This window comes from Carlito syrichta, unplaced genomic scaffold (assembly GCF_000164805.1).
Source record: "Carlito syrichta isolate Samal-C Ts95f unplaced genomic scaffold, Tarsius_syrichta-2.0.1 Scaffold287842, whole genome shotgun sequence".
NCBI classification, from domain to species: domain Eukaryota; kingdom Metazoa; phylum Chordata; class Mammalia; order Primates; family Tarsiidae; genus Carlito; species Carlito syrichta.
In genome coordinates, this window is record NW_007231938.1 from 58,966 (window position 1) to 70,286 (window position 11,321).

General features: G+C 39.0%; 1 protein-coding gene, 1 long non-coding RNA gene and 2 pseudogenes across 2 annotated transcripts; 3 read left to right on the forward strand and 1 right to left on the reverse strand.

The window, feature by feature from the left end:
- The first annotated feature begins 239 nt into the window (after positions 1-239).
- Positions 240-509, forward strand: LOC103255118 (annotated as a pseudogene).
- A 57-nt stretch (positions 510-566) lies between these two features.
- Positions 567-2,692, forward strand: LOC103255119. The gene is made up of 3 exons (XR_504005.1): positions 567-667; positions 1,229-1,233; positions 2,074-2,692. It is a non-coding gene; the product is annotated as an uncharacterized LOC103255119 (long non-coding RNA).
- Positions 2,693-4,581: 1,889 nt separating this feature from the next.
- On the forward strand, positions 4,582-5,745 carry LOC103255121 (nucleosome assembly protein 1-like 1). The gene is given in 7 exon segments (XM_008053086.1): positions 4,582-4,979; positions 4,981-5,047; positions 5,049-5,097; positions 5,100-5,423; positions 5,426-5,468; positions 5,470-5,600; positions 5,603-5,745. Coding segments are annotated over 7 exon segments (1,140 nt in total). The 5' UTR covers positions 4,582-4,596.
- Positions 5,746-7,388: 1,643 nt separating this feature from the next.
- Positions 7,389-9,986, reverse strand: LOC103255120 (annotated as a pseudogene).
- Positions 9,987-11,321: the final 1,335 nt, after the last annotated feature.

Genomic DNA, 11,321 nt, shown 5'->3' on the forward strand with positions numbered 1-11,321 from the left:
TTAGAATGCACTGGTACCCGGGTCACTGGCATATCAAGTTCTCTTCACTGTTCCAACTAGGACATTATTATGGCACATCTGTGATACCTAAGAATAAAGATGAGATGATAAAAACTTTATAAACCCCCTAGAGTCCGAGCAGTGTGAAGAAGAAGAGGCAAGAATCACCCGGACCAACCAAAGCCCGGGCGCTGCTCCATCCCTGCGTCCAATGCCTTAGTTCTGCTGCCATGACCACCATGCCCAAGAGAAAGGCTGAAGGGGATGCTAAAGGAGATAAAGCCAAGGTGAAGGATGAACCCCAGAGAAGATCTTCAAGGTTGTCTGCTGAACCTTTTTCTCCAAAGCCAGAGCCCAAACTTAAGAAGGCTCCAGCTAGGAAGGGAGAGAAGGTACCCAGAGGGAAAAAGGGAAAAGCCGATGCTGGCAAGGAGGGGAATAACCCTGCAGAAAATGGAGATGCAAATAGCCAGGCACAGAAAGCTGAGGGTGCTGGAGATGCCAAGTGAAGTGTGTGCATTTTTAATAACTATGTGCTTCTGGTGATTGTACAGTTTGAAATACTATTTTTTATCATTTTATAAAAATGCAGAAATTTTTTTTAAGCTTTGTTGTTAGTGCACAGAACACTTCATTGTTGTTTTTTGGGAAAGGGGCATATGTCACTGTTGGGAGCCAGCTGTGGAGGCCTGCCTGAGCATTAGGGATCCAGGCAGGCTGCAGACCCTGAGACCACCAGGTTGAGTTCAGGAGCTGAAAGCCCATTCCCTTCTCCCTTATTTGTTGTTTAGCATGACCCACTAGCAGGGACTTTGATGATCTAAGCATGAAGTTCTGAGAATATGACAGGCATGGCTGACTCTAGGGATCCATTGTTCCCGTTTCTCACAGACTGCAGTTTCGGCTTTAAACTTAACACAGCTCAGACTCGGGTCACATTTGGGAGCCTTTTATATGGTACAAGCTTCTTTATAAGATTTAAAAGTATATTTGTAGAATTAGAGAGAATTTAGAGAGCTGTTTCCAGCTTTAGATGGTATAGATGATTATCTAGAGTTACCAGAAATAGCCCAGCATGAACTTTGGACTGGGCCACATTCCTAAGGGCCTAGCGTCCACTTTGGGCTGGGCTGCATTCTTTTAAACTGGTTCTTTAGCTACAATTAGTGTAGATTTTTTCTAGTTATTATAGAAGCTGAATTTATTTTATTCATAGAAAGTATTGTAGAATAGGTCATGCTACGTCAGGGAATTATGTTAGTTCAAGCATGATCAAACATGATATTTTGAGGTTTTATAAGAATACAGTTAACTTTAAAAATTCCATTGTTCCCATTTTCTACTAATTGCGGTTTTGGCTTTAGTACAATTACAGTTTGTATTTGGGTTTATTTTAGAAGCTTTATTGCTGATGATCAGCTTTATATATTAGGATTAGGAATTAGAAACTTTTATAGAAATTAAGATAGATACATAGGATTTTAGAATAGCCATTTTGTTAAGAGATTATAATCAATTGTTCCTGGAAATGGCCCATCATGATCTTTGGACTGGGCCACATTCTTTAGGAACTGGTCTGAGCTATAATTAAGAGTTTTTTATAGTACAGGTAAAATTAGCACAGAATAGAAAGGTATTAGGATTTAAGTCAGTCATTAGGTGTTGGGTATGCTTAAGTTTTAGAAGTTATTGATTATTAGAATATTATGATGTTAGAACTGTTGTATTGTTTGTGAGGAACATTAACCAAGCATAAGGAACAGTGAAATAATATTGGGATTGTCCTTCCTCATGCTTGAGGAAACACCTGGTGGGTGGGGGGATGCCCCTCATCCACCTGGCTTTGTGTTCACGTGAAAATCTTGTGATCTTGCCTGTGAAACTTTAGGATAAAAGGCTTACGGTTTGCCCCATTAAATTGGCTTCTGCACTAGACAGAGTCCAGTCTCTTTCTTTCTCCTCCCTTCTCTTTCTTTCTCTTTATTTCTCCAGAATAATCGCCGACGCTGCCACACCTCCCAGGGACCCCCTAAATCTCTCTGCAGGGGCTGGCTCCCCACATGTCACCAACAGAATGTCTCCAAAGCTGGATTGATGTGGAGAAAACACCTTTCCCTTATAGTTTTATGAGACTTCCTCTTGGCTTCCAGGAGGAGATGTTCCCCGACGTTAATACACATAACCACCTTGGTACAAACGCCTTGTAGTGTGGAAAAACAAAGTTGTTTTTTATGTCCTCTTCTCCCTTTCTGCCTTCAGCATAGACTTAAGTCCCTTAAACCCAGACATCTGTTGGGACCTGACCCCCAATAATTGGTTATCACTATATCAGTGATGCCACTGAGATGGCACCCGTCATAAGAGCAGCAGTTCCATTTATAGATTGTGGATCTTCAGACAAATTCTGCCATTTTCATTTCACTTCCTGAAAGTCAGGGTTGGCTTGTGAAAAGTTGTCAAACAACATGCTAAATGTGAAATATCAACCCTCACTCTAAACTTTCCCTGTTCAGAGCATCAAATGAAGACGTCATTGGGTTTTTATAGTGGCTTTCTGATTTTGGTAGTTCATTAAAGAAGGGAGTTTGAAAGCAATTGTATATTGTTAACGATTGTCTGCCCATGTCCTGCCTGAAATACCATGATTGTTTATGAAAAATATCTTTAATAAAGCTGGATACACTTTGGCTTGAAAAAAAAAAGATGAGACAAGAGGCCATGTTCAGTGACTCAAAACTAACTACAATTTGCAGAACTCATCCAAAGTAAAACAAAACTAAACTTGAACAACCCAAATCAACCACCAAAACTACCACTGATAATACTTTGACCCCAAATTTTGGTTTTCTCCACCTCAGTCTTCCCATATGTAAAACAGGGATAATATGAATACCCATCCCATGACTGTAAGTAGAATCATGAAGCTGATGTCATGAAGTTCACCATATGGATTCTAAGGGGGCATTTTTAGTCCATTAGGTTTTAAAATATTAAGATCTCAGTACCATTACTCTTGATTATCTCTGATCATTTTTACTTTATTTACACTTTAGTCAAATTGTTTTCTTTAGGTTGGTCAGCCAGAGACATAGCCTGGTCTGGAAAAATTATTATATAAAAATATTAAACATTTTAAAATTAGTAAATAAATAATTAAAAATATTAAACATTAAAGATTACTTTGGATTCAAAGAAACATACCTAACTTTCTTAAATGTTTCAGGCAAGAGTTAGAATCTGCTTTCTGAGAGATTTTCTGTCTCTCAGTTGCCAACGCAACTGAGGACAAATGTGGAACAGGGCTTCTTTTTCTCCCGCTCCCTCCCTTTTTTAATCTTAAAAACACTGTCTTCTTTACCTCAGCAAAACACGGAACAGTTGTTTCAGAAATATAAAAGTCAAACTACAAAAAAAAAGATCAAGTGGAAATGTGAATCTGAGCAAAAGAAGCGGGCATGGTTTTTGTTTGTTTTTTTAATCTAGGAGGAAAGTGAAACTGATGTCTTTTAAATCAGTTATTTCAAAGAATGAAAGTGTGCGGCTCAATTGAGGGCAAAACTTGCACATCTTCTCCTCTTAAATATACTCTAAATGAATGACAAAACTTACTGACTCTCCTGTATACTTGGAAATAAAAGTCAAGAGAAAGAGGGGAAAATTGACTAGATTAATGGCTATATGTCCCCAGATGACATTGGGTGTGAACAGGACCTTGGCAAATTCTTGTGTGACCTTGAGCAGGCTCTTCACTTAGGCCTCGTTACTCTATGTATACTATACAAAGCAGTGGTGACTATGTCAAGTGCAGCCCATCCTTTAGGTGGCTGATGGAATGATGGCAGCTGTTTCTATCTAGATTTTGAAAACAATAATGATAATAGCTTAGACCTTTTCAGTGCTTACTATATGTGAGATTCTGTGTCCTTTACTTGAAAATTAATTTAGCACATGGCTGGGCACAGTGGCTCACGCCTATAATCCCAGCGCTTTGGGAGGCCGAGGTGAGAAGATTGCCTGAGCCTGTGAATTCGAGACCAGCCTGGGCAACTTGGCGAGACCTCATCTCTACAATAAATTTTTTTTAAAAATTAGCTGGGCATGGTGGCATGTGCCTGTAGTTCCAGCTACTTAGAAGGCTGAAGTAGAAGGATCGCCTGAGCCCAACAGGTCAAGGATGCAGTAGCCAGGAGTGTGCCACTGCCCTCCCGCCTGGGTGACAGAGTGAGACTCCAACTCAAAAAAAAAAAAAAAAAGTAAGAAAATTAATTTAGCAACTCTTTGAGTAGATACTATTATTATCCCCATTTTACAGATGACAGGTAACAAATTAAATTAGCTGCCCAGGATCACACAGCTGGTAAGTAAGCAGGAAAACAAGAATATAAATTAAAGCAGTTAGATTGTAAAACCTGTGTCTTTAACCACTTTATTACATTACCTATCTAAAATAACACTATGTAATGCAATGGCGTTCTTTTAAAAAGCTTTTAGGCACGGCCTCCCTCTCCTCCCGACGACACTGCTGCCTGAGTCTGCCTCTGCAGCTCCAGACGCCTGGCTCCCATGCTAGATGCCGATATTCGGAGTTCTGACAACATGGCAGACACTGACAACAAAGAACAGTATGAAATTGATCAAGATTTTGATGATGTTGAAGAAGAAACAACTGGTGAAGAAACAAAAGTCAAAGTGTGTTAACTGACTGTCCAGATGATGCAAAATCCTCAGATTCTTGCAGCCCTTCAAGAAAGACATGATGGTCTGGTAAAAATACCAACAGGATACATTGAAAGTTTGCCTAGGATAGTTAAAAGACGAGTAAATGCTCTCAAAAACCTTCAAGTTAAATGTACACAGATAGAAGCCAAATTCTAAGAAGAAGTTCATGATCTTGAAAGGAAGTATGTTGTTATCTATCAGCCTCTATTTGATGAGCCATTTGAGATTATTAATGCAATTTATGATCCTACAGAAGAAGAATGAATGGAAACCAGATGAAGAAGATAAAATTTCAGAGGAGCTGAAAGAAAAGTCCCAGGTTGAAGAGGAGAGAAAAAAAAGATGAAGAAAAAGGAGACCCCAAAGGAATTCCTGAATTTCAATGACTGTTTTTAAGAATATTGACTTACTCAGTGATACGGTTCAGGAACATAATGAACCTATTCTGAAGCACTTGAAAGACATTAAAGTGAAGTTCTCAGATGCTGGCTAGCCTTTGAGTTTTGTCTTAGAACCTCACTTTAAATCCAATGACTACTTCACCAATGAAGTGTTGACAAAGACATACAGGATGAGGTCAGAACCAAATGATTCTGATCCCTTTTCTTCCAATGAACCAGAAATTATGCATTGTACAGGATGCCAGATAGATTGGAAAAAAGGAAAGAATGTCACTTTGAAAATCATTAAGAAGAAGCAGAAACACAAGGAAATAGGACAGTTCATATTGTGACTAAAACAGTTTCTAATACTCTTTAATTTTTTTGCCCCTTCTGAAGTTCCTGAGAGTAGAGATCTGGATAGTGATGCTGAAGCTATCTTGGCCACAGATTTTGAAGTTGGTCACTTTTTACATGGGCGTATAATCCCAAGATCAGTTTATAGTTTCCTGGAGAAGCTATTGAAGACCATGATGATGATGATGATGAAGAAGTCGAAGAAGTGGATGAGGAAGGGGAAGAAGAAGAAGATGAGGAAAATGATCCAGACTCTAACCCAAAACCTAGCAGAGTACAAACCCAATGAAGCAGGATATATGTGACCTTGAGGATAATCTGCACTATAACAGCCTACACACAACTGTTATTTACTGACAACCTTATGGTTTTGCATTTTCTTGGTAGACTCAGTCATTTTTTTTAAAGGAAAGGAACTGATATTTTACAGACCAATTTGTTCTACCTTGCATTTTAACTATAGTTTTTCTGCCAGATATGTTGAATGCACAAATTCTTGTGCATGTTCATTCATTGCTACAGAGTTTGATTCTTCTGGAATATATTTTCATTATGTAGCCATTGGAGTATAGTTATGAAAATTGACATCTGTTAGATGAAACACATTTTTTTTCTGATTTTTTTTTTTTACTGAAAGAACCAAAGTATTTTTTTTTAGCTGGTTGTTGAATGGGGTTAAGTCCACTTGTATTGGCTGTGCCTTTCATTACTCTGTTACAGAAATGCAGTGATTTAAACTAAGGCAATTTATCATGTTAAAAAAAATTGGTGAGACAACTATATGGTTAAAAATTTCCAGTAAGACCTCACCCGATTACTGTGATTGTTGTGTAATTGATTTTTGTGTTTTAGATAGCATAGTAAACTACAAAGAAAATTAACTCATAATACAATTATTGATACCACAGGGAGGTGACTAAAACCTAGGATTTTCAGAAGTTAGTCTATTATTTATAACTGTACTTTTAAACTTCACCTCCATTAACTAAACATTTTTGTGATAGGGTCTACCTTCTTCTTCCCTGGAAAGATTGAATTTACTTCATTTGACAAGCCTATTTTAAGTCTTTTGTTGTTGTTTGTGTGCTTGTTTTTGTTTTTGCAGCCTAAAATAAAAATGTCAAATACAAAAAAAGGAGTTTAAATCATACACATATAGCTGATATGATCATTTCATCTGCGCCTCTTGTTATTCCTATTGGCAAAATATCAAGACATGATTAATAGAGAAATCTAACCTCAACTAATTATCCTTCATTCAACAATTTTTTCTGAGTACAATATTGTGGATTTTGTTTTAACATTCTCTTCTATTATATTAGTAAATACTGCATCATTTCACTTAGTGCTCAAGAGCACTGGCTCTGGAGCCTGACAGCCTGGGTTCAGATCCTCGATCTACAACTTCAGGAGTATGATCTTGGGCAAGTTAACTCTCTGGGCTTCACTTCCCCATTTATAAACTAAAGCTAACAATAGTACCTGCCTCACTGGTTCACTGTATATTAAATGAATTAAAGCACTCAAGCAGTGTTTGACACAGCATGAGCACAACAAATATTTGCTTTTTTTTGTCACTATTAAGCTATTACCATGGTCAATATAAAAGCTGTTAAAATATATTATGATGTTACTAATTTGACTACTTTAAATGTATCACTAATTAATGGCAGCAAAGAGTTACATAATGCTTTATAGTTTTTTAAATCTTTTTTATTTCTTCAAATTTGTTATGTATCGGTACCGAAATAAAAATTACGTTTGAGTCCCATCATCTTCATCATGGAAATGGCTTTAAGAGAAAACTGGTCAAATGAATATTATGCTTTCCATTTTCAACCAATAAATAGACAGTCACGAGTCTGTCAAGAATGCTCAAGCTATGTTACATAATACAACGTACCTAGTCATGGGGGAAAACCAGGAAATAACTTATGTGTACTTCTTGATTTCATGGCACAAGATGAGCATACCACCCAGGCCTCTGAGAACACTGGGCCATGCAACCTTGAAAAAAGCTTTGCTTCCTTCATCAGGAGCAATCTTCCTCCAGCCATCAAGCGTGCCTGTGTAGTGATATGAGTTCTTTTGCAGCCTGACGCCATCATCATGCGGTGGCGAACAGTGTCAAATGGATAGGAAGTCAACCCAGCAATGGCTGTGATGACTGCACGATCATCCAGCTGATGATGATGTGAGTATTCTTGGGATTTGGAAGCATTCTTTTTGCAGTGTCATAGATACCAACGTAGGCAGCTTTGGTAGAGGATCATGCCCTGCACAGACACGTTAAAGCCTTGGTACAGGCCCTTAATCGCATCAACCAGGCAGTCACCAAGGGCTCTGAATTCCCTCTCAGCACCTGCTTTACCCACATCAGCTGCTAGATGGGTACTGGCAAACCCAAAAGGGTACACAAAACACAAGGATGTGGTCCCAGAGGCACCGTCTTACGCCAGATTCCCTGCAAAGTAGCACCCAAACTGGGTGCTCTTGTCCACATCACCCAGGAAGATCTGCTTGTATTTATCTTTGAAGGCAAAGTTGAGAGCCTGGGTGGGGAAGTATCTGATGACATCAGTCATGTTACCACGCCAGAAGGTCAGGACTCCTACTCCTTGGGGATACGAAATGTGCAGTGTATAATGCCCTTGTACTGTTTATCTGCAGTGATTTGCTTACTGGCATCCTGTACCTGTGTTGGGAGCTGGCCGTGGAGGCCCGCCTGAGCATTAGAGATCCAGGAAGCCTGCGGACCCTGAGACCACTAGGATGAGTTAGGAGCTGATGGCCCATTCCCTCTTCCCTTCCTTGCTGTTTGGCACATCCCACTAGCAGGGACTTTGATGATCTAAGCATGAAGTTCTGAGAGTACGACAGGCATGGCTTACTTTAGGAATCCATTGTTCCCGTTTCTCACAGACTGCGGTTTTGACTTTAAACTTTAACATAATTCAAACTCAGGTCACATTTGGGAGCCTTTAATATGGTACAAGATTCTTTTAAGATTTAAAAGTATATTTGTAGAATTAGTATATAAAGTGCTGTTTCAACCTTAATAATATAGATAATTATCTAGAGTTACCAGAAGTGGCCCAGCACGAACTTTGGGCTGGGCCACATTCCTAAGGGCCCAGCACATACTTTGTACTGGGCTGCATTCTTTTAAACTGGTTTTAACTACAGTTAGTATAGGGTTTTTCTACTTATTATAGAAATTGAATTTATTTTATTCATAGAAAGTATTGTAGAATAGGTCATGCTAATGTCAGGGAATTATGTTAGTTCAAGCATGATCAATCATGATATTTTGAGGTTTAATGGGAATACAGCTAACTCTAGAAATTTCATTGTTCCCATTTTCTACTATTGTGGTTTGGGCTTAGTACAATATGCAGTTTATATTTGGGTTTTATTTTTGGAGGTTTTATTGCTGATGATCAGCTTTATATATTGGGATTAGAAATTAGAAAATTTTATAAAAGTTAAAATAGATATATAGGATTTTAGAACAGCCATTTTGTTAAGAGATTGTAATCAATTTGTTCCCAGAAATGGCCCAGCGTGATGTTTTGACTGGGCCACGTTCCTTAGGAACTGGTTTGGGCTATAATTAAGAGTTTCTATAGTGTAGGTAGAATTAGCGTAAAATAGAAAGGAATGAGGATTTAAGTTGGTCATTAGGTGTTGTGTATGCATAAGTTTTAAAAGTTATTGACTATTAGAATATTATGATATTAGAATTGTTATATTGCTTTTGAGGAATATTAACCAAGCATGAGGAACAGTGAGATAGTTTGGGGATCCTCCTTCCTAGGGGAAACACCTGGTAGGTGGGGGACGCCCCTCATCCACCTGGCTCTATGTTCATGTAAATGTCTTGTGATTTAATTGGGATTGCCCTTCCTCATACTTGAGGAAACACCTGGTGGGTGAGGGATGCCCCTCATTCACCTGGCTTTGTGTTCACATAAAAGTTTAGTGATTTAATTGGGATTGTTCTTCCTCATGCCTGAGGAAACACCTGGTGGGTGGGGGATGCCCCTCTTGCACCTGGCCTTGTGTTCACATGAAAGACTTGTGAGACTGTCTGTGTAAAATTTGGAGATAAATACCCGCTGTAACTTCCAATAAACGGCTTCTGCTCAATCCATTGAACAGTTGTCCATTTTATGTCTTTCTTTCTTTCTATCTATCCCTCCATCTTTCTTTTAATATCTATCCCTCCTACAGCATCAGCTTCTTGACAGAGTCCAATCTCTTTCTTTCTACCCCTGTCTCTCTCTTTCTTTCTCTTTATTTCTCCAGAATAATCGCCAACGCCGCCACACCTTCCAGGGACACCCTAAATCTCTCTGCAGGAGCTGGCCCCCTGCACACCAGCAGCGGCAGCTTTACCCACTCAATGGTTGCTGTTGCAGTCTTGGAGATGGTGGTGTCCACTCCACCTGCCAGAAAGTCCTTGACGAAGGACACATCAGCATCTGTCATTGTTGAAAGGAAAGAGGAGGCAGGCAACTGCAGGACAGGACTGGGCGGGAACAGACTTTGACTCTGGAGCTCTCACTTTACAGTTTTAAAATGGCTTTTACCTGCATTATTTCATATAATTAACATAGCTTCATAGCATATGTTTAAATTCCAGAAGTTCTTCCATTAGCTTCTTATATTACTCCTTCTATTCTTCTATCATAAATATCCTTTTCTTCAATAACACCTCAATCTTTGTCTTTACAGATATTTCACTAAAGGAAAGCAGTGCAGCCAACGGTAAAGAGATTGGCTACATGTCTTCCAAGGTGGTTCACAGCCACTATGAATAAAACAGGGTCCAAGTCTTGCTGTCAGCCATGGAGGCAATAAAAACTGATTTTGTCAACAACAGAGGACAATTCTGTTTTCTGGTGACAAGACTCAAATCAAACAAACTTGAAAGCCTGACATATAAAATCATAATGCCAATCTCTTCATTTACAATGAGATATATTACTTTCACATGGACTGAAATAATTGCAATACATAACCAGCACATTCTTTTCTTTAAGCTGATTTATGGGGTAACAAATTACAATCAGAAGTTTCTTTGCTAAGTGTGGAGTCCAAGTCAGCTGTCTTAATCAAATGATGCACACTGTTTAAGGGGGTCTGTTAGGTAGCCCAGTGTAGTCTCTTCACAAGGATGTGGGCTTGCCATTGGGAGGAAAATGCTTTCAGCGCTTACTACTAGAAATCTCTTGGGAAATAGTAATGCTTGTCTCTATTATTCTCCTCTTGTTTCCCCCTTAATCATAACAGGCGGATCAATTCCCTTTCTTAAGGAGACTTTCTTTTATTTATTTTTTATTTTATTTTAGAATTATGGGGTACAAATGAAATTTACCCCACAAAGTAAGTTGCATACAGGTGCAGTTTGGGCTTCCAGTGGCCTTCTCTCTGCCTGATAGTGGACCAAGTACCCATTGTGTTGCCACATGCCCCCTCTCTTCTCCCTCTTTCCCTTCCCTAGCAGTGTCCAGCATCTGCCAATCCCACCCTTGTACTAGTGTAACCAGTAATCAAGTCTCACTTATGAGTGAGAACATGCGGTATTCAGTTATTTGTTTCTGTGATAGTTCACTTAGAATTATGATCTCCAGCTGTATCCATGTTGCTGTGAGGGCCATGATTGTGTTCTCCTTTGTGCTGTGCAATATTCCATTGTGTATATGTACCACATTTTCTTTATCCAGTTCACTTTCAGTGGGCATCTGGGTTGGTACCATGTTTTTGCTATTGTAAATAGCACTGCAGTGAACATGCATGTGCAGGTATCTTTTTGGTGGAACTATTTATGTTCTCCTGGGTATATTCCCAGAAGAGGGATTG